Source organism: Eupeodes corollae, chromosome 1, assembly GCF_945859685.1.
Source record: "Eupeodes corollae chromosome 1, idEupCoro1.1, whole genome shotgun sequence".
Classification (NCBI taxonomy): Eukaryota; Metazoa; Arthropoda; class Insecta; order Diptera; family Syrphidae; genus Eupeodes; species Eupeodes corollae.
Genome location: NC_079147.1, coordinates 198,245,852 through 198,270,946, shown reverse-complemented (window position 1 = coordinate 198,270,946; position 25,095 = coordinate 198,245,852). Strand labels below are relative to the sequence as shown.

The following is a 25,095-nucleotide window of genomic DNA, read 5'->3' as shown; positions in this document are numbered from 1 at the left end:
AAACAATATTTAAACTTGGTAAAAAATTACTTCCGACTCAAATAGCTTTTCAAAAATTCAAAATATTGTCTTCAAACTAGTTTTATTTCACAGTAAATATCGTTTTCGATATTCAGTAGTTTCTTTTTTTAATAAAATCTAAAAGAAATAGTACGCAAATTTGGTAAAAATTGATGTTCTGTTCTTGATATCTCTCAAATTTATGTCATCATCCAATTTGTAAAAAATTAAGAAATGTTACTAAAATTGGTAAACATTTGTTTTTGGCTAAAAATCTATTTAATAAAACTAGATTTTCAAACTAAACTATTTCTTTTTAAACATATCGAATTTAAAAAAAAACAACATAAAAACAAATATTATTAAGACAGTATAAGAGCTATTGCAGAAAAAAATATTGAAATCAAACCAGTTATTGAGAAAACTTAAAAGAAAAAAAACCGTTCTATGGTAGTTATTTAATTTTAAGAACGTTTAACACAAATTTATCAGTTCGTTTTTGAGAAAATTCTAATTTTCTAAATTTGACTACAGTTTAATTTTCGTCTTTAAAAATGAAAAAAAAGCCTAATGCGAATCTGCTTAAAACTTTAATATCCAAATTTGAGCTCAAACAGACAGAAAGGCAGACGGAATTTGGAGACCCACTTTTTTCGACTTCATTAATATCGTAATATTGTGTTTGATTTAAACCTCTAGTTTCAAATTTTGATCCAATGAAATATTTGCCATATAAATTCGAAATATCCTATCGGTTTTTTGTATATTGGTGTTTCGTCCTGGTATTCTCAATTGGGCTCATCAGCTTACAAATAAGAACACCTTGTTATTACGTAACTTATTTTGTTTTTGTTCGGTTCAACTTACATTTTTTTTAGCATAAACTTAATGTGAACCATATCCATGCCATTTATTTGCCATAAAGTTTCACAAGTGAAAGTTTTTTTTTGACTAAATGCAGTACACTGTCATGTTTTTTCAAATCTGTCTACTGTACCAAAACTAACTAACTAACAAATTCTTTAATCAAGTCCAAAATTAGAGAACATTTTGGGAGTGTTCAGGACATATAAGTGAAGCCCGCCACCAGAATTCGGCATTTTCAATTTATTACGAAGTAAGGCCAGTTTTTACTCTTATTTTCCTAGACTATATATAAAAACAACTTATTGTAAAATAGAAATTAAATTGGAAAAATTTGAGTCTCGTCTCGTCGTGTTTTTCTCGCAAAATATAAATTTCATTTTTTAAGCGAGCAAATTCGATTCTTTATGAAATTAAACCATATTTTGAAATGTGAAATTTCGATCCAAATATCATACCAACTTTGAAAAATCTAAAGTCCCTTTTTTTAATGTATTATTGAGGAGATAGTCTAAATCAAAGTCCGGATTCAAAAATGCACTTAAAGTTGAATACAAACCACGTGAGCGTTAAATTCAAGTTTTCTCAGAACTTAATTTAAAGTCAAATGAAGAGTAATAACTTATAAAAATTTCCAGAATCCAAGTAAAATTTAAAATGATTCTAAAAGACGAACTTTACAAAATAAAAAAAATGTTATAAAAACATGGGGCCTACTTCACTAAACACTTTTCACTAGAAACTTTGCAAAAAAATTAAAAAGTAAAAGTGCAAAGTTTTCCACAAAATTTGCAAAGTGAAAAGACTATTCCTTTCCTTTATTTAAAAATAAAAGTGTTTCACCATTTTAGTATAAAATGTTAGTCTGAAAAATTGAAAAGGAAAAGCTTTTTCACTTTGCAAATTTTGTGAAACACGTTGCAAAGTGAAAAGTGATATGTGAAATAGGCCCCTGGTCTAATTTTGAGTAAAATCGACTTGACATCCTGTTTTTGAAAAAATTGAAATTGGTACAAATTGATATTTTACTCGAATACCTCGAGAATAAATTAAAGTAATGACTTAAATTTTATTCTTGTAGGTTTTTGTAAAAAGTGTCAATTGGATTATTCTAAAAATTATTGTTAATCAATGTTGTTTTTTAGAAATATTCAACTAAAACCTTCAAGAAATATTTAAAAACTGATCAAAATTGATTTCCAACTCATTTATCTTAAAAACAAATATCTTGAATAAAAAATGTTTTTATGCAATTGACAAACAGAGAAGAATTTATAATGTTATTATTTTATTTAAAACACAACATTTCAAACTTTCATTTCATTTTATTATTATTTTCATTGTATCGAATAAAAAATATACATACAAATTCTTTGTCCTTATACACTAAATGTTGTTTTGTTGTTATAAATAAATTAATTTAATTTGTGTAATAAAAAAAGATGAAGGCTTAAAACAAAATACTGTTTTTACATGTCTACATAAATGAGAAGATATAAAATTAAAATGTTCCCTCCAACAAATCATGCAAACGAGATGAGTTTATCAATTGGTACTTTCGCAAAGAATCCATTCAAATGTTCAACAATTATTGGCGCCCATTGGTCACGGGTTGCTGGAATTCCAACTCGAATGATTTCTGGTAGATTTTCATTTACCAAATTTAAGATCATAGCATCTAATTGGACAAAATAAAATAAAAACTATAAATTTCACTCTTTAGGGGAGGAGTTAGAAAACTATACATACTTAAGTTTGTGTCGGAGAAAATTCCATTGGCAGCAATTCGAGCATGGCCAACACTAATATCGGCATCGAGTTTATTCAATTGAACTCTACGGCCAACTTCAGTTTCTTGAACTGCACCATCTGTCAATATACTAGCCTTGATGTTATCTAAAACATTTTATGGAAATAAACTTATTAAAACCCCATTTAACATTATTCCATACAATTTTGTCTTACCAATTGTTATGTTGAAAAGTCCCTTTGGTACTAGCCTCAAGCCTCCAAATTTAACATCAGCCTTAAACTGACCGCTAGCTTGGATCTTAGGTAATGTTGCATTTAATTTAACAATGAAATTGTTTTCAGTGAAGTTACTGATGAAATCTCGCACATGAATTCGACTGATTCCATAGATGTTCATATTTTTCACCAACAAACCGCCTTGAACTCCATCGTTAGCATAACGGAAAATTCCCTTCTTGAAGAAATATGGATCTACTGTTTCCATATTCAATTCGGGAATTCCTCGCTGAAATTTTAAACAAATTTTAATTAAATTCATAATCAATTATTATTAACAAAAAAGAAGCAGGTAGTAATAGATAGTAGTGGATCACTCACGTTTAGCAAAGGAATTATGGTGAGGAATTCATTTTTGATGCATTCATCTCGACCTTCGTCGTTAACGTTACATGGTGCTACTAGGGTTGGAATTTGTTCTGGAAAAAAAGAAAATGTTTTTAATTTATTATATTGTAAATTGCTTCAATTTTTTATGTTATCAAAATAATACTAAATATTTATTCAAGTTGAATGAGCTTAAACGTAAATCAGCCTCGTTGTTTATTTTGACAATTCGTGAAGATACGAGAAAATAACGTTTACAAAAATTTAGTTAAATTTTAAAATAGAAACTCTTAGATGCAAAATTCGAAGGAACGCCCATTAATATGATTTAAAAGTTGTAAACCAATCTAGACGTCCATCAACACTTCCCAAAATATCTATGTACATGGCTTTCCAATAAGAGCTTTCATTTTGATATTAATGACATACCGAGTATTTTTTTTAAGATATCAATAACAGCCAAATAGCCAATTCAAATATTTATGATGCATATGTTGGCGATTTTTGTTTGTTTAACTTTAAAGTCCAATGTCCAATTTCAGGTTTTAGGACATTTGGGGATGTGGGCGTTATGCTTTTGGTCGAAAAGACATAACGCCGGTGAACTCATTGATTAATCAATCAGAATATCAAAAGCATTGGACACGGATAGCCTGGCATTTTTCTTTCACATTTGTTTGCTTTAAAGTCTAGAGAAAATTTCTATCATATTCAATTTGATCTTTTTTCTATTAACAAGTGGAAACTATATGAAATGATAAGACGACAAAATGATTATCCGCAAATGAGCCAAATGTGAACACCATCTTGAGATGTAAAAACATGGAAGGTGAAATAAGAATATTCTCCAAAGAACAGACATTTTTGCCAAATTTCTTATACAGATAGGTTTCATATCAAAAACTTGTAGTAGACATGCTGTGTTAATGTTATTTATCAAATCACTGGCTGGTACCAATTTACCAGTAGTTTTTAAAACGCTTGGTGAAAAATTTCACAAACAGCAAATCCGACAAGGACATCTACTTGATGAGCTTGTGCCTTGCAAGATCCAACTGTTCAAGACGCTCAAAGTTAATGATAACTGATAATAAAATGTATATGTTCACAAAATTGCTCCACCATTATTATTAGTTATTTTGTTGTTGTTTTTTGGTTGTTGTTGTTTTTTTTTTAACATCTGTTAAAAAAAATTTAAAGCTTTATTTTCCTTTTGCTAACTAGACCTGGACATCCAAACATGTCTAAATTGTGCCAATTCGTGAAAATAAACAAAGCTAACAAACTTAAACGTACTTATTAACTGGATTTCTCAACTGAGACTGATCTTCTCAGATTATTTGTACATCGGGACATTCACATATTTATATTTCTTTACAAAAAAATGTATGGACACAATTACTTTTAATTCCTGCGAAACCCAAAGCCAGTGATTTTGTGATGCGGTCTTAGGTGGCTTGGTAAATTTTTCTACAGCATAAGATGTCTATATTTTCAGTTGAAAGTAATCTACAAAACAACAGAGTTTCTGAAATGAAAAACGAAAAACATTTTGATAACCTATCTGTATGAAATACTTAAGTACTACTTAGAGGGAAGTGTACCTCTTATTTGCAAAATACTTGCATAACATTTTTAATCAAAATACTCTTTAAAATCTTATTTAAATGAAGTTTTATCTAACATTATCTAACGTAGACTTGAATAAAAGTTAAAGCTTAGACGGTATTCCTCCATAAAATCCTTGTCTACAAGCTGTAATGTGTTGACATGCACCCTTCTCTATTGAAGTTGGAATTTCATCGGACTGAAAATTATCAAAATTGCTAACTATCTTTCAGATAAAATTTATGTTTGTACCCTCCGGTGTACCACAAGGGAGTCATTAAGGACCACTACTTTTTTGGATACATCAACGGCAAGTTATCAGTGTGTGTCACAATTTCAGCCTCTTTTTCACAGTTAAATTCTTCTTGTTAACTAAAAATTTGGTACTCAAAGTAATAAACACTCTTTGCCATTATAATTATTTTTAATAATATAAGATAGAAAATCAGTGAAGCTTTTGGTCCAGCCTTGAAGACTGTATACTTTTGCAAATGCAATTATGTATACATTTATCTATGATATATTTTTCTATATCGATCTTCTGCTTCTGTCCAAGGTCTTCAAAATAAAATTTAACAAATAAATCAATATTATAGTAACATGCTTTTGTCTTAATATTTTTATTATTCTTTAATTATTTATCGGATAAGAAATAAAAACTAAATTAGTTATGGCCCTCTATGTGGGTTCGCCTTGTACCAATAAACTATTGTTTTTCAATCAATCTTTGTTTAACAAAAAAAAAAACAATTTACATAGACACAACAATTGAATCTGGGAACAATGGATATTGAATTGAAAAACAAACAGATTTCTAACACTTAAATCGACACTTTAGTGCTCAAACATGAAAATATTGCAGATGACCTTATTTGCTTTTTTTGTATTAGGTACTCATAAAGCCTAACCTCCATTTTGATCATGCTCAAGTCCTCATTCCACTATTATTGTTACGCAATAGCAACATCAACTGATATCATCTGCCAGAAAGTAAATCATCAACAAATAAACTAAACAAAATACGCATTCAGGCATTAAAGTGTAAAAACTACACAACAACAAAACCACAAAACACGCAAAATAAACACACAAAATGTGCAAAACCTAAGAAAAAAAGGTTTGTAGCTCAAGTCTGTAATTTGTAATGCATCACTGACTGCATTTTATGGCAAATATTTAGTCATATTTTCATTTGTACTTATTTGTGCGATATTTGAGTTGTAGTTCACAGAAAATTAAAGTGATTTTTCCTTTTCACAAGTTTTTATTTTATTTTTCCCAAACCAAGTTTTTTTGTCCTTTGTTGCATAAAAATAAATAATTCAGATGTTATTTTAATGGATTTATTTAACTGACAGATAAATTTGTTTTATTTGTCCACCTGGTTCGAAATAAAACTCTAACATATCAAAGCGTTAAATACAAATAATCACTTTCAAATCATACAACCAGTTCACAAAATCATTTTTTTAAATAGGTAGTGAATGTGTGTGGAATGTAGGTACAAATTGTTTACAATTAAAATAATAAATTGTCAACATTATCAAGGTTGAGTTGAAAATATTTTTCAATTTAATATGCCGACATATGTATATTATTTTTTGGGTATAACCCATTGCATATAGACAGTACACAGTATATGAATTGTGCTTACCTTTTTATAAAGTTCAATTGAATACAACAAACAAAATAATTATGTAAGATGTAATAACACTTGACATTATGAACTATGTACATACATTGTTATAGGGCCAACAAAAGAATTTGGACATACCTACATACATATTTTTAGCTATGAGAGATTTTCAATTTGGCCTATATAATTATGAAAAACCTTCACTTTTGAACAATAAACCCTGATATTGTGTGTCGAAGCACATTTCTTTGATTAAACCATTGAACTTTTAACAGTCACTATAGTGTATTATGTTAGGGTTAATGAATATTGTAACCTTTTAAAGCCATAAACTTAACTTCACCTACATTTTTAATAGAATTTATTTTACGTTTTTTGGGTACATATTTGTAAATATTTAAAACATTTCTAAAATAACTCTCCGAGAAAATGTTTAGTGAATGTGAATTGATTTAGAGTTCGATTTGATAAAAATTGTATTTAATGAGCTTTAAAATGGAATACTCGATCTACTCAAATTAACGTTGAAAATAATAAGACCCAATGGTGGTGATATTGTAACATTTATTAATGCTGCAGCAAAACAAAATTGTAAATATTTTCTATGATTTGTCAATAAATAAGAGAGAGACTTTGCTAATAAGGGTGTAGAATTTTTCCACTATACCAAGAAAGAAAATGCAATTAAAAACGAATTGAATATTCCCTGAATCACTTCAATTCTCGTTTCGTGTACAAAAAATAAGGTACTTACTCTATGTACACAGGCATATTCCAGAACCGGTCTGCCAAATGAAACATAAAGTAACTTGAGAACATAAGGATCAAATAAATCGAGACTTAATCTCTAAATGAAGCTCTTTTTTGCTCTGTTAAAAACATAGCTAAAATGCTCAGTTAATAAAAGTTTCGAGTCTTAAACTTCACCTAAAATGTTCTCTATTTAAAGAACGAGAATCAAACATGTTATCAAAAACAATTGGAACTTTCTAGTGTGTTAATCTCATGATTCGAAATTTGTCAACATTTAAAACGATACGATTTTTATTGCATCATTGTCTAAATAATATTAAGTCTTCTTGTAGAAGTAGGATGTAGTGTTAATTCTTTTGAAACGATTAATGTCATCAGCAAATATAAGAACTAACAAATTGTGTATGATCGGAACCAAGTGATTTAAAAATATAATAAACATGATTGGGCCTGGATGGATGCCCTGGGGAACACCATAGGTAGCTATATCGTCAATTTTCTAAGTATGATGAAATAAAATTTAAGAAATTGTTGTTAAGACTTTGAAGAAATAGTTTAAAAATTAGTGTTTGGTTAATAAACTTGTCAAATGCATTATTAAAATCAGTAAATACACAATCTACTTGTTCACATCCCTCAAAAACATATAATGAATATGACGTCAAATTAAATACATTAGTAACAATACTCGTATTTTGGCATTCTATAAATAGTGTAGTATAAAATTCCCAAGAAAACGCATCGGCAGTAGCCATATTTTTTTATTTAAAAAGTGACACAACTGAAAGAAGACCTGTCAGAATAGTAATAAAAAAATACAAATAGAACAAAGAAAATCAAAATTTAAAATTAACTTAGCAAAAAAAAACTAACTAAAACTAATAAAATGGATAATTTTCAAGAAGAAATGTTAAGAAAATATCTGGAATTTGAGATTCTAAAAAAAGTGCATTTAACAATTGCTGCAACGAGGCGGTTTGTTCGAAGACTACTAAATGTAGAGTTGAAGCGAGCTTGAAGCTCTCCTCCATTATTTATATACCTGAATCGAGTTGAAATAAGCTTGATTTGACTCGATTCCGGTCGGGATTCAGAGTCGAGTCGAAATTTGTGAAGAAAAAGCTATGCGGAGGAGTTGGTTTTACAGATAATTATTTTGTATTTATTTGCATGTTTGTGTAAAAAAATGAAGCTTTTGTTTTAATCAAATTTAAATTTGTTAGCATATTCTTATATGATGCTGAACTATTCAGTTCTTCATTGATTAACACGAATCAAACATCGGATTGCATTTAAGAAAGTGCTGTCAAACTTAATAATTTTTAAATCTTCTTGTGCGTGGGGAAACACCATGAAGATTTATTTAATCTAATCTGAGATAAACTTAATTATCTTTTCTATTGTTTTTTGTTGCAAAATAAGCCCAGTTAGTGCATTTTCACTAACAACACTAAATAATATCAACAGTAATAGATTGATTTTTTTCTCCAATGGAAAACCCATGATTCTAAATGTACAACTACTCAACGAACACATCCATCGAGATACAAATACAATATCAATAGTACCAACATTTAAGAACTAAATCACATAAGATACATTCAAGACTCGTATAAATATCAAAAACCCATTTGTAGTTAGATTCTACTTTAACTTTTATAGTTAGTATTTATACTACGAATATTGGTTTTGTTATTCGTGTAAAATCCTACTATACAAAACAAGGGTAATAAAACCTTTTTTTTTTTAAACAAAACCACAACCAAAAATTGTAAGATATAATTATCAAATCTCTCAATTGTAAAATGAGCGGTCATAGACTATTTTGAAAATAGTTTTTAAGTAACAAAGTAACTAACTAACTAAACCACAAATAATTGAATGAAAAAGACATGACATACATCTGACTCAAACTGATTTTCAAAATCACTTCAAGTAAAATTAAAACAGCTGTTGATAGCAGTCAATTAACTATTTTATTAACTTTTGTACAATTTCTTACGTTTTTACTTTTTCTTTACCTTTTGATAAAATAAACATAACATTGAATTAAGATAGTTTTCGGACATCGCTTGAAAAAGATTGATGTTGCTGTGGTAGAAACATAATCGAAGAAGTGTCTTGAAAGTTTTTAAAGGATATTGACATTTTTCATGCTATAAAAACTCGTTTTCAATGGTTTGTTCATTTCCTCAAATTTGAAGTAGTAGTTGCAAAATTTCAAGAATTAATTAAGCTTAATTTTCTATAATTGAAATCAATCCTGTTTTGAAACAGTTTCCTTTTATAGATTTTCAAAAATCATTGATTTAATGTAGTTGAATTGAAATTACTCGAAAATCGCAAAAACCGAAATGAAGAACACGAACATTCACTTAATTTTAACTTAAAAAAAAAAATTAAATCAATTTCAATGAAAGTGAATTTTATTTTTAATGGGGGTTTATTTCATTTCAATTGAAAGTGAAATAAGGAAGATAGTCGGTATATCTTTTTAAACAGTGAAATACATACATTTTTTATTTGAAAATCATATTGAATTTGGTGTTGTTTCATTCAGATTCATGGCTTCAAAATCATGTCTTCTATACTTACTTTTTCGAACTGCCAATTATTCACATTTTTCTTATAATTTTTTTGTGAACTTGTCTATAAAATCAATTTGTGGAGACTTATTGGAATTTCATAAATGTTGTAAAAGATAAAATTATACCCCTATATTAATTAATAGATTACCTAGAAACATTTATCTTATCATGTAATGTTTCTCTTTGAGTATTACAAAACGTAGTTGTATTTAAAAAAAAGTGATTTCTGTTACAGAAGGTATTATTTTAGAAGTCAAATTACATTACAGATTTCGGTGTTTAATAACTATATACAAAACTTGATGTAGAAGAAGTTAATAGGAAAATAATTAAATTTTTTTTTATAGACATATTCCTACTTCGACTTTATTACCATTTAATGTGACAAAATAAGTCTCTTTAAGTTAAAAGATGAGTATAACTTTCGATTCAAGCTTATTTCTGTTAAAATCCATGTTGTTTTAATTTTTGAAATAGAAAACAAACATCCAGTCATAAAAATTTGTATTAGCATACTACTTCAAAGATTTACATAGGTGCAAAATTGGATTTGATATATATACCGCTTAACTTTATATGAATTAACTTTTTTATTGAAATGGAAATGATTACCAAATGTTTGTTACTATTTTTATTTTCTTCGTATTACCAAAGTAAGATAATAAATATATAATACATTTTAAATTTAAACATAACAAAATTAACTTAACATGATTTATAATATAATTTATTTAACTAATATTAAATTATCATATTTAAGTGTTTTCCATTTGGTAGATAAGAAGAAGGTACAATCTGTTGCCAAAGAAGAGAATCGAAAGTACCGAAAGAAATTCGAGTTATAAAAGGATTTGACATAATTTTACAAGAAAAGTGTTAAGGAACGAACGCTTGAAGAGATATACTTACACATATAAAAACATATTTAAATTAAAGAAAGGAAACAAGAGTAAACTAAACATTAGATAAGAATCCTGATAATATTATAGATTTCATTGGGATCAAAGCTAAAAAGCCATTTTTTATGTTTTTGTTAAAGAAAATGAGTTAATCGAATGCTTCATAATTCAATAGGTGCTATTGAGAAAAAGAAATTTTAAAATTGATTAGTATTGTGCGCTGGAATAATTGCAAGGTTTCTATCGTTACTGCGTAAAGCGTAAGCTGGTATTTTATGACAAAAAATATTTTTAAAACTTTATAAAAATAAAGGTGTTTGAAAGGAAGAATACCAGAGTTTACAAACAATGGAAAGCTATGTTCATATTTTCTTTTCTTCTAAATGGTTTTAATTAATTTTGTTTGCGTTACCAAAAGAGGTTGCCAAAGATTTTTGTAACAGCCACCCCAACAATTTATACCGTATTGATGTTTCAATTGTACTAATTTCAAATGAAACAAGATACAAGTGGTTAAAAATAAGTATTTCTTTAATGCTTGAGTGTAAATTTTCCAGTCCATATTACTGTCAATGTTGATTCCAAGATAAATACAGTAACTGGTTCATTAAAAAAAACAGTTTTAAAACAAGTAATACTACTTAATGGAATCTTTTTGCGGTCATAACTATGCTGAATAAGAAGAGGAAGACTCAAATTTAAAGCAAGTGATTTGAAAAACATAATTCTTGTTTTCTCACTAATAACTAGTTTATGTATGCCAAACCAATGTCTCAATAACTCTAAGTCATGATTAATGTCTGAAAACAAATCAAGCAAAGTGGGACTTGAATAGACACACGCTATATCATCAGCAAAGCCAACTTTTTTAAATTTTAAATTAAGGGCAAATATACTACAAATATAAATAAGAAAAAATATTGGACATAAGACAGAACCTTGCGGGACTTCTATGTTAAAATGTTTTACTTCACTAAAGTTGCCACCTATTTTGATAATCTGTTTTCTATTTTTATGGTAAAAACAAAACCAATTTAGCATAAACCCTCGGGATCCAGCTTTCACTAACTTTCTTAATAATATTTCATGGTCGACTATACCGAAATGTTAATTTGTTTTGGTTTAAACTTTTCATAAATGAGACTACAGTGGGCTAATAGCGCATCTCCTGTCAATTTTCCACCTCTAACCAAACTGGTTATCATTGAACCGATCTTTTTCCATTAATTTTCATTTGTGGACAGAGTGAGTGAAAAACCGACTAAATATACTCGATATCTGTTATAATTAGTAGTACCCGTGGAGTAATTGTTAATGCCTTGGGCTGTCATGCCAGAGCTCTTGGTTCAAAACCCGGACATGGATATTGACTCTTGAGAATTATTGACAAATCTTCCAAGAGTATTTCTTGCCATGAAAAGTGCTTTCTCAAATAAGCCGTTCGGAATCGACTTGAAACTGTAGGTCCCCTGACAACGTTTCTCTCACAGAGAAATGGTTAAGAGTTGTAAGTCACTATTCTCTAGTTCTCAAAGGACTGTTGCGCCATCTAATTTATTTATTTAATTTTCCATTATAATTCGACATACACAAGATATTAAATTTGTTCTTATTTAAAAATTAATTTTATACATTAACATTTTTATAGATACCATTCAAATTTGGTAAACTTTAATTAACCCACTTCAAACATTTGACTTAACAACAAAAAAAGTACATACTTCGGTTTAATATAAAACAAATTTCTAGTTTTCAATTCAATTATTCATTAAATCACGGCACCCTAAAGAAAAAATACAACGTTAGTTGTTTTGTTGGTTTAAGTTATAGAGCACTTATTCTTCAAATCTTCTTCGGTTATGAAGATCATTTCCGATTTAACTGGCATATGAACCCCCATTATTGTCGTTTTTAGAGTTATTTTTTCGTAACTTCGCTAAATTTGTTGTATTTTATTTTAAAACAAAACGTCTTGTAGCCGATTAAAAAAAACCCGATGAAGAAAAATAAAAAGTAGATGATTCATATCTGCAATAAACTTTGACCTTTTAAAACTGTGTTATGCAAGACAATACTGAATAATAAAAAAATATGGAAAAAACGTTTGAAAACTCATTAAATTAACTCCCAGGAATATATTCTTCGGCATATTCAGAAATAAACTAGTTGCTTAATTTGTTGCAAATTATGTTGCAAGAAACTTGTTACCCACCAAAAAATTAAGCATGTGTAATTTTTTTACATATAAAAATATAAAGTTCATCAATCAGAAAACTTTTCGTTAAAAAGAGTTTTAGCAACAGCTCTTTTGTTTTTCAATGCAAAATTTGTTTTGTGCAAAATTCAAACCAAATTTCACGAAAATATACAACAATTCAAACACAATTGTTAGTGTTTATAAATATTCGTGTTAATAATATCTCTTTTTTAAATGGAGTACAACTTGTTTTATTTCTTTGTATGCATTTCCCCCAATTAAAACACTTAACTGAAGAAAATACCAAAACCAATTTCACTTCTTGGACTTTCCCGTAATATTAATGCACAAAAATTCAACCATATAGACCATTAAAAAATACACAAATTATATAGATCTTTAAAAAAGAAAAAACTCCACATACGTATCGATAAATAAGGTGGACAAACAAGTAAACACAAAATTGCAAAATCAATTTTATTTTGTTGTATGTAAAACCCCAATCGAATCAACATTACACTTCACTCTTAGATAACTAAGTTGATGATAATATAAAAATTATGTGGGACTAAAAAATATTTGTATTTTTACGTAAAAATGTAAATATTAAAACTTGCATTATATTTCACATTATTAATTTGATTTCTGATCAACGGTTAATATTAACATAAGACACACATTTGTGTGTATTGCAAGACCTCTTATGCATGACTCAAGATTGAAACCACAAAATATTTCGTCTGATATGGTTATTAATTATGCCAAATTGATCAGTGAAGAGTTATGTGATGTATGTCTACTTGCAACACACCTTCGGTTTTTCACACTTTTATTTGTCGAAGAGAACGAAATCTTTATAAGTAAATCACAAATAACACACGACCTTTCCCAATACAAAATAAATAAAACGTTCACAAGTCAGTCGATGTGTGTTATGCAACATTTCACTTTGGGTGCTCAAAACCACTTAGCAAGTATCTTATGCACTTTTTACTTCTTGTGTTGGTTTCAGAGTATCTTTCACTTGTGCTAGATTTTTTTTTATATAAAATGTGCTCCACTCACGTGAATTATATTCCTCCTGCTCCTCTGGAGGTATGGTAGCAGCAAATCCAAAAGCAGCACACCCGCATACAATTAACAATGTGATTACCAAACTTGAATGCATTTTGTTTAAGATCTGTTTTATTTCGGGGAATATCTCTGTTTTCCTTCTCGGTTATGCGGAAATTAAAAGCAAAAAGTTGAAAAGTATATATAAACTACACGAAATTCCTTTCGCTTTCGAATGTTTTCCGCGCCCGGTACGAATATACGAACTCTGAGACACAGTCGACTTTTATTTGGTGTCCGTTCCCCTTCTTCGTCGATCGACGTAAAATCTTTTAATGCGCCCGAAAAACTTTTATTTATAGTTTTTATACAGAAAAATTGTAAAAGGTAGCTTTATATTTCCAATTCAATTTATGTTCGAATGGAATAGAGTTTTCAACATCACGCAGAAAAGTGAAGTGGTGTTTAGCGTGTGGTGTTGTGTGGACTTAACGTGCCGCAAAAATACAAAATCAAATGTTTTGTGGGGATGTTTCGTTAAGTCTGAGTTGAAGCTAGAGAGTGAATTAAAATTTTGCACTCGTATCTTTTGTTATTTATCTGCAAGTTAATATTTAAAAAAAAAGCTGATTGAAGTATATCGTATTTCCCTCCCCACTCCCCAAACCAAGTTAAGAGTTGTAGTTTATATAGCTTCAGTGTTTTTTTTTGTTTCGAAGAAATATTGCATAAAGAAATTATTGTAATATTGTGGAGTGTGGTGGAGAGTTCACATGTTAACCTTGAAAAGAATTTTGGATCTCATTATTTTTTTGTTTTTCTTTTATTTAATCGATTTTTTTGTTTACATTTGGTAGTGAACTTTTTTTTTAATGAGCTTTTTTGTGTGTGCTATTTTTTATTGATTTTTTATGTCTTCTTCGAATATGCACGAGGAATTTTTAATCAACATATTTTACAAGCTTATAGGGTGTGAGTTGGAGTTACTCATTTTGTATGCAATGACAGTAGTGATGCGCATAGGTACACTGATGATGGTTGAAGTTGATTTATCTGCTTTTATGAGATTTGTTGTTTTGTTAGTTATTTGTTTATTTTGGAACATTGCTATTTATGAGCAAAAACTAAATCTTTTGTTCGTAAATTGTGGTTTTTTGTATTGCAGAACAATGCGCAGATAGTGACGTTGAAGTTGAGAGACTAATGCAATTAGTTGGTGTATGCAATTTTCTTTTATTTTGTCTTGATTTTTCAAACAACTTACAGCTTGGCGTCACGTTGTTGTCGTGTCGATGGTTGCTTCAGGTTTTAAAGCGAGCTCTATGAACAATTGGCTACATTTTGTAATATCTGCTTATTTTGTTTCTCATTCTCTTTTTTTGAAGTGATAATGCACATCGTATTATAAGTATAAAGGATTAATTTGTTAAAAACCATGCGGAAGGTTTCAATTAAAAAGTGATTTTGTTTTATTTTATTAAATAAATAAATGTGAAGAACTCGTCGACAGAAAAATTTCCATTGCACATTCGGTGAATTTTATTCCATTTTTCGCCTTGAATGAACAGAATTTAAGTTAAAGTGTTTTTAATTTAAATTTTGATTTTATTTAAAAGGGTCAATATTTCAGAAACTCATTTCGAAAACAGCTGATACAGTGGTTACATCAGAGAGTAGGGTTTTTGATGTTCTAAAGTATATATTTAAAGTTAAGACAAGTTATAAGCATTCCAGAGCTTAACTTTTAAATAAGTCCCTGTAAATTAATTTGTTTCGCCGTAACTGAAAGAAAGACATGAGGCGAGTGGATAATGGGGTCCAATATTTTGTTTAATGCTTGTGCCTTATTTTAAATTTCTTAGATGTGCTACCCAATCGGACCGCTTTTATTGACTTGATTTTTCACCCAAGTAAATCTCTTAATAAATATACGGCGAAAGTATTTAGACTTGTTTACGAACATTCGTATTTAAAATAATGAAACCTAGGGCCTAGTTTACCAAACATTTTTCACTTTTCAAACAAATAATGTCCTGTAAAGTGAAGTATAACGACAACACATCCAGCTACATAAGAAAATCTTGTTTGGGAAAAAATTTTCGATAATATGTCTGAACAATTTCGGGTCCAGCAAGTGTGTTGGAGAGAAATTCATCAATGATAATATTTGCCACTCGATGAGCTACTCTGCAGAATGTTGCTTTGCTCTTTCGGGTAATATATGCACCACCATGATATGGAATGTAGCCTAATCAGCTCAATGTTTTGTTGTTGCATAAGACTTTTACACAGAATCAGTTGGCTTTTCCATTGTACTTTATTTCAAGTTTTAGGAAACACAATATAGATGGTATTTTTCGCCAATTGAAAACTCTCTTTTGTCGAAAAATAATTTTCAATATAGAAATGTATTCTTAGTTTCACTACTACTAAGTTTCACTACTCTTTAAGTAAGTATTATTAACTTCTTTGTTTTCAAAATATTCTTCAAAACGATTCATATTTTTATAAATTATTTTAAAACAACTTTAAAAAACAAAAGTTTTTTTGCTATAAACTGTCAAATTCCATTTAAGGATATCGTAGCCATCCTTAAATGGAAACCTCTTCAAAATCAGACATTTTTGAAATTGAGAAGAATCGACGCATTAACCTTGAAATTTAAAATTGATGTTCTTTAGAAAATTTGTCAATATTAAATACAAAAATGTCATTCACTTTCTCTTTAACTATTATTGACATCTTCATTTTTTTATTAGCTTTTGACAACTTTTTAAAACATTCTCTTATTCGCAAATAAAAATGTCTCTTTACATATTACTGAAAAGATTTTCAAAACATTAAATATATGTAATTCGCAAAGTTTATTATTTGTCCCGGCTTTGCACGGATAGACATAAATAGGTACAGATATTTAAGTTATAAGCATGCTAATTAAAACGACCATGGGTCACTAACTTAGAAAAAAAATGTATGCTTACCTTAAAACTTCCCTGTACACTACTTTGGCTATGTGTTATTTTGAGGTGGCAACAAAATTATTGATTTTCCTACTCGAGAAAGTGCCACATACAATTGCCCGTGGGACAATCGCTCTTTCTTTAAGTCGATACCAACTATAGGAAAAGATTGTCCCTGGGATCTATTTATTTTAAGGGCAAAGGATATTTTCAAAGGAAACTGTAACCTCATATTAGTGTGCAAATTAAGAGTTTTAATTGATAGCCTTGCTACGCATCATATTGCATGAGTTTCTTATATCTTTTAATATGCGGTCCACTGCTTCTGCATGAGCTCTATGGCTCATGGTGCACTCATCCCAAACAATCAGCGACGTTTCCTGTTAGAGTTTTCCTAGTGGACCATTTTTACGGATTGAACATACAGACTGTTGATCTAAAGAAACAGCCAACGGGAAAGCCTTTTTGCCATCATTTAATAGGGTTGCAGCAATTCCTGACGATGCCACTACCAGTGTTTACCTTCCGGATAATCGTACTTTTGACAATATTAAATTGGCAAGAAAGATTTTACCCAAAAAAAATAAAGCTGGCCACTGTTATTTTCCACACTTTCAATTATAGCATCGTACGCAATTTTTAGATCTGCCCCTAACTTGGGTACATTTGAACTGACAAATTCTGACAATTCGTATTATATAATATAGTCGAACATTTTTTTATTTTTATTAATACTCTTCGCAGCGTATGCTATGAAAGACATTTTATGGCCAATTTTTTACACCTTTGGTTGGAATTTCTAAAGTAATCTAGTTCTTAATAAAGCCTATGTTACTCAGTGATAATGTAGGTTTCTAATAAAAAAAGAATTATTAAAATCGATCGAGTACTTTTGAGTTTGTTCGTTACATACAAATATTTCCTCTTTTTAATATTAGAGTAGATAAGCTCAAATAATATTAATATTATCGTTCAAACGAAATAAAACAAATCTCAAACAAAGGCTGTATAACAGTTTTAAAACACATTTTATTTTTATTTTGCTGAATCACATTGAAGAACTTATTAGTTCTCAACAAATACTTACAGTCTTACATCAGTTTTGTATTTGTAAGCTTTTCATCAAACAGCACACCCAATCTCTAGATAAGTAGAAGAAAGTGATTAAAGTTTTCGTTCCCAAAGGATCGCACTAAATAAGTACGAAAATAGCCCTAAATTCCAGCATCACTAGAATTTGAAAATTTTTAAGTGTTGTGGTGTTTCCAGCTGGCTTGTACCAATAATGCTCTCGAACTAAGCTTTCCAACGCGTTGTATTTATCTTTATCGTGGGCAATAGACGTGGGCATTGATTTAATTCAACAAATCGAAAGATACCAATATTGCTTTGATTTCCTATTTGTTATCTGTTGCTTCATAATAAACAATCTTCCTAAAAATATCGTCGTTTTAAACCAGAAATAAAAGTTTTAGAGTTAAAAACTAATAATTCTTTAAATTTACTTATGGTTGTTTTTCCCTCATGCACCAGGAGATCAGAATCTCAAGCAGTTTTGGTTTTAGGTCATTAAATGGTAATCAGTTTAAAATGAGCTCCGAACTGTTTGTCTCTTACCTCCAATTCTTATTTCAAAATTTTGTCTATAAAGAATCCTCTCTGAAGCACCAGGCGACCAGGCAAAGCAAGCAGTTGCCCAAAAACACTTTAGTTGTTTTTGCAGTTGCCCTTGCATGTATGCTTTTGGGTCTATTTATTTAACTGTAAAAAAAAGGCTTAGTTAATTTGGAAGAAGTCTAATTTGCTCTTTTTGCAAAAACCTAACGGTTTTGTACATGTACATTCTGAGTCAAATAAAATGAAAAAATATTTTTTTTTCAAAAACCAATAAAAAAATAGAAGAAGAATAAGTAACCAAAAATAGGATGAGAGAATTGAGCGAAAGCGTGTGAATGCTATCAAGAGTAAAAAAAAAACATGAAGCAAAATATTGCTTACCTACTTGCTATTTTGATCTCCAGGTGCATGAAAATTTTTGTTTATAATAACAGATAATCAATTTGTTTAACTGTTAGGGGGATTATTTGAAGCACATTTTTAACTCATAATATAGCACTGGACGTATTTCAAATGGTTAGCTAGACCTTTATTATTAAGTTTGATTCAAATATTATGAGAACGAATGGACACAAAAGTTTAAAAATTCTTTTTTTCCTTACTTATGTTTATTTTTGCAACTTTTTACTACTACATCAAAAGAAAAAAATATTACAATTTGTAGGTACTCCTTATTTTGTTTATATCATTTGTGTAAGTGCATCTCAATGAATTTATTGAAGGTGTAGAATTATAAACAAGAATATATTTTTTATAAATTGATTATCATTGATTAAGCTGTAGATAATGAATCAATAGAATGGAAAAATCAATTTGATGTGAATAATGATCTACATGAAAAATTAATCTTTTTGTAGATACATACATATGTACATATTTTTCAAATATTCATTACAATTTCAATTAAAAAAATAATAATTTAAATTCTATATGTTTTGTTTTCAGAATTATCAATCCGAGCCATAAACTTCGTGAGTTAAGTGAAAAACTTTATTTGGTAACCATGTATCTCATGAAGCAAGAAGGCCTAGTGACCTACGAATCTTAACTATTCCTGTGTACGAGATATGTGAACAATTCAGAGGACCTACAGTTTTATCCAAAATCCGAACGACTAGCTTGATTAGCATTTTTTATTACAATTTTTTTAGTTTTTCAGTTGCTCCAAGATTCACTGCCCAAATAAAAACTTTAAAGGTTCTATTGGGAAAAAAAATTAATTTACATTTCTATTAATTCCAATAACAATACTCAAAGTTTACAGTAACAGAGTTTTCAATAATAAATCAATGAAAGGTCAAATATTTAAAAGTTTGTTTCGTTTTTGATATAAAAAAGGCACAAGTACAAGGTAAGTAAAACAAAATAGCTATAAAATTGATAACATCCGTATTTCGTTTGCTCACAACTTACATTAATTCTCAATGTATACGTACTTTACTTGATTTACCCTATTTGTCCAATGAAATGATTTAAATTGTATTTTAAATTGTTTAGGCTAAATAACAATAAATGAAGTTGTTATGTTTTCATTATCACATACTTTAGATGCAATTTATTTCACACTAGATGACACTTTGAGATTGATTTTATAAACGCATATTAGAAAATGCAATTGCTTAACAATTTTTAATTTAAAATACTTATTTTTTTTAATAGTCCACTAAAACAGTAGATTTTTATTAATTCTACGGCACCTATACAGTATTTTACGTCCTTGAATGGAATCTCGTATTTAAGTACAACTTTGCAATTTGTATTCCATGACAACTTATAATGGTCCACCTCTTTTAATCAGTTCACTGACTTCAAACAAAATAACCACTCTATGCCAATCATCATCATTATTATCATTTAAAAAGAGTTCAAAATTCCTCCTCAATTCAATGGCAATCTCACTGATTGCAGTGTACCAAATGTCTAGCCTCTCTATTTATGGCAGGGTAGGAGGAAACTTCACGGTCAATATTGCCAAATTACTACAATTTTAAGCTTCATAGTAGCAATTTTATTATATGTTTGACATTGCTTTGAATATAAGTTTCAAATTTACATCAGCCAACATGGTATGTCATGATATTCACATATTTTAATTACATTCAGTGTCAGATACTTGTATAAAGTCTTATATTTCCTTAACCACCCCAATAATTAAAACTATTAAGTAAATCAAAAAAAAATACAAAATTAAACAAGTTTGCTGCTCAAATCTTTTGTTTTAGCTTAAACCAGCAATGAACAGTGGCGGCTCTAATGAAGACATATAGTCAGGTTTGTTGGTTGGTCTTGCTACTTTTTTGTTCCTGGAAATAGAGTTGAGTCAGTGGGCTTCCTATCGGAACTCTAAAGACTGACTTATACAATATTGCACCACATAAATTGTAAGTGTGTGTATTTTTTGTTTTGTTAAGTTAAATTGCAAAAGTGAAGTCTAACTTAGCGTAACTGATGATAATGTTATAACGGAAATAAGTGCACTCAAAAAGAAGACATTGATGTGTGTGCAATGTAATTCATTTTTTGCATTGTTGTTGCATATTGAGAAATTGTTTTTTTTTTTTTTTTAATTATTGTCTGATTTCGATTAAGAAAAAATTAAGAATTATTAATAAATCCTTTGTAGCGGAAAAGAAACCGAAAAAAAGTCTGTATAATTAAATGTCATTTTGTGTTTGGCATACAAAGTGCTGGAATGTAATTTGTTTAATTGCTTTACGGAGATGGAGACAAATTGTGTGACTAAATGGAATTGTTTTTAATTTATTATTTTTGATTGAATGAGGAAAAAACTTTATAATCTAGTTTGATTTGCAGGATTTGTTGACATGAATACAAAATAAAGGCATGGGTTTTAATTGCATTTTTATATGTTTAAATAAAATGGGTTTGTACTGCTTTTGTATTCAGAAAAACTAATAATTTATATGAGTCAATAGCACAACTTATAAAATTAATGTTGTGAATACAAAGTGCTTTAATTGTTGAACATAGCTTCATACAATTTACAAATACTTGTAAACAGAGAATTTAATCTACGTATTTCCCAACCAAACATATTTTTTTAAAGTGCTTTAAATAAATACCTTAGTCTGAACACTTTGCTGTAGGAAAAATTATTTAAAACGATTTACCAGGCAATCATGCTGCGTAGTAGGTATTGTTTTCAGAATCTCTTCATATATTTATGTTTATTGTTCATCCCTGTCAAGTGCGTCTTCTTTTAACTACTCTTACGTCAAAACAGACAATTGTCTGTAGTAGTAAAACTGCTCTTTTAGTTTTGTACTTTCTTCTTTCTCTACTTTTATACAAGAAAGTATTCGTATTCTAGTGTTTTTTAAGCATGGAGAAGAAAAAGAGAACGAAAATTACCGTCAGTCAAAAAGAATTTACTACTACTCTCCTCCCCTACCATACCGTCTTCCAGGGCATTAGTTTAAGTACAAAATGCTCCGCACCAGGCTATCATGCTTCGTAGTAAGTTTCTGCTCTTTATCACGGTGATCAAAGAGAAAAAAAGTGAGCAATCAAATCCACCAATACTATTATAGGATTAACCACATGCCCACCCTTATATATAAGTGAATAGAGTTGTTGTAGGAGAAGAGAAATACAAATATTTCATGTTCTTGGTGTGGAAAGAAATTAGAAATAAATAAAAACAGAAAGACACAACTGAAACCATATTTATAACGAACCAAAACAAAATAAAATATGTATGCAAAACAAATTTAATTGAGTGACAGCATAAATTCGTGTTTGGGATTTGGGGTTTATTACAAGCAGATTTTAAAAATTATGAATTGGTTTGAACCTTTGTATAAAATTAATTATGCAATCTTAAAATTCTTGTCAAAATGGAGATAACAATTAAATTACAAAAATAAGGATTTAAGAACAAGAAAAGTATTTTATATTAACACGATATTTAATTGCAGAACGTTTGTTTATTCAGTGGTTTTTTTTCTACATTTACATATGTTTAATTGCGCCTTATCTCTGAACTAAGTTGAGAAAAGAAATGTTTTAAAAACAAACATTATCACATATATTTTTCTTTGGTTTTGTTAAAGAAAGAAAACTGAAATAAAATCAAGGGTGTGGTCCGGCGTTATATTATATTTATAGACATTTAAATGACGAAATAATATGATATAAGACAAACCAAACAAAAACTTTACCTTTTTTATCTGCATGATCGCCTGATACATGAAACAAAATTTTTAGCATGATCGTCTGATGTATAAAAAAAGAATTTAATCAACAGTATAAAAAATTTTAATATGTAAATCAAATTGAATTAAATCGCAGCCTAAGCAGGTGAATTGGGGATTAAGTAGAAGCACTTTTTAAAAATTATAAATTGGATTGAAGCTTTGCAAAAATTGAATCATACAATCTTGCAATTATTGTAAAGTGGGGATCACAATTACAAAAATAAGGATTCAAGAAAAAGAAAATTGATTTATATCAACTGCATAGTGATTGGCAGCATATTTACATATGTGCTAGCCTCGCCTGAGGAGGAACAGAGATCCATTTATCTATGAATATGTTGATAGGGTTTCAAGATATGGGACTATTGAATGCACTTAAGATTTCTTGTGTTCAGATCATGTTTTTTTTATTGTTTTGCTCTTAAAAACAATCAATTCTTTTTGTACCAGGCGATCATGCGGACGAAGAAGGTATGTACATTGTTTTTGTATATGTATATGTAAATGTTCTCTATTTTTTCAACTACAAAGCCCTTTTTTATACTTTTGTTCTTTTCTACATTCATGTAATCGCGCTCTCCAATACTACTTTATGGGATTGATATACTTGCTTATTTGGGTATGTATGTATTTGTTGACGAAAGAAAACCGAAATAAATTCAGGGATGTTACCTGGTAGTTTCTTATGTTGTAATACAATTTTAATAATTTTGGGTGTAGCCGAAATCGTTGAAAAATCGGTGCGAAGCTATTTTCGTCACTTACCTTTGTCCCAAATTAAACTTTAATTTTGGACCAACCTGAAATTAAATTAATAAGATAAGAATTTAGTTTCTTGTCGACCCAATATAAATTCAAAGGTAAACTTAATTTCGGGTCGACCCGATATGACATATTTAATGCCATTCCGGTGACATCTCTGAATAAAATACAACAAAGCAGGCATTATTATTACGAAATGCGAAAAATAAAAAATATACCTTCTTCGAGTCCATGATCGTCTGATAAATAAAAATAAATTTTCAGCATGATCAACTGATGTATAAAATAGAATTGGGGTTTTTACAATCAATTTTTAATAAACAAAATTAAACCAACATGTGAAGAAAAATTACAAACAAAAACATATGTTAATCATATTGGTTTGAATGGCAGCCTGAACAAATCTTTGAGATTTGGGGATGTAATAGAAGCACTTTTTAAAAATTATGAATTGGATAAAACCTTTGCAAAAAAATTACTTATGTAATCATCAAATTCATTTTAAAGTGGGGATTGCAATTACAAAAATAAGGATGCAAGAAAAATATAAGTGCTTCATATCAATTCCAAATTGATTGTCAGAATGTAGAAAAATATTTACATATGTGCATCCCCCCGCCTTAGGAGGGAGATACAATTTCCTATGAATATGTTGATAAGGTTTCAAGATGTCGGAATATTGAATGCATGTGATTTATAGTGTTTCTACTATTTTATCATTTTTGTTGTTATTGTTTTGCTCTTAAAAACAATTAATTCTTTTTTGTACCAGGCGATCATGCCAACGAAGAAGGTGTGTACATTGTTTTTAATTTGCTTCACATTTTGTCTATGTGTATGTTTATTCTTTTCTCTCTCTCTTTCTTCAACTATAATGCACTTTATTTATATACTGTTGTTCTTTTCTACATTTATGTATAATCACTCTCTCCAATACTAATTTATGGCAGTGATACTTGTGTATGTATGTATTTGTTGGAGAAATAAAACAGAAATAAATTCAGGGATGTTACACGGTAGTTTCTTATGTTTTTTAATACTATTTTAATAGTTTTGGTCCAGCCGAAATTGTTGAAAAACCGGTTCAAAACTATTTTTTCCACCAATCTTGGTCCCAAAGTAAACTCTAATTTCGGGCCAACCTGAAATTAAATTTCTTATAAGAATCTAGCTTCTTGTCGATCCGAAATAAATTCAAATTTTTATATTAATTTCAGTTCGACTCGGTATGACAAACTCAATAAAATTCCGGTCACATATCTGAATAAAATACGCAGGCATTATTATTACGAAATGATACATAAAATAGAATTAAGTCAACATGTACAAGAAAATAAAAAATGTAAATCAAATTTAATTGAAAAAAGTTTTAGGGATTTATTAGAAGCACTTTTTAAAAATTTGATTGGATTAAACCTTTGCAAAAAATTAATTATGCAAACTTCAAATTCTTGTTAAAGTGGGGATTGTAATTACAAAAAAAGGATTCAAGAAAAAGAAAAGTCTTATATCAACACGATATTGATTTTTAAAACGTAGGGATATACCCATGTGCTTCCCTCGCTGAGGAGCAGATGATTTTTTCT

The 25,095-nt window shown here is 29.0% G+C and overlaps 1 protein-coding gene across 1 annotated transcript; it reads right to left on the bottom strand.

Annotated features, from left to right (window-relative positions):
- Positions 1-2,169: 2,169 nt before the first annotated feature.
- Positions 2,170-14,361, bottom strand: LOC129939561 (uncharacterized). The gene is made up of 5 exons (XM_056047607.1): positions 13,966-14,361; positions 3,214-3,311; positions 2,830-3,121; positions 2,614-2,760; positions 2,170-2,542 (listed from the first exon to the last, which is right to left on the bottom strand). Exons 1-5 carry the CDS (start codon positions 14,066-14,068, stop codon positions 2,388-2,390), a joined length of 795 nt encoding a protein of 264 aa, XP_055903582.1. The 5' UTR covers positions 14,069-14,361; the 3' UTR covers positions 2,170-2,387.
- Between the last annotated feature and the right edge of the window lie 10,734 nt (positions 14,362-25,095).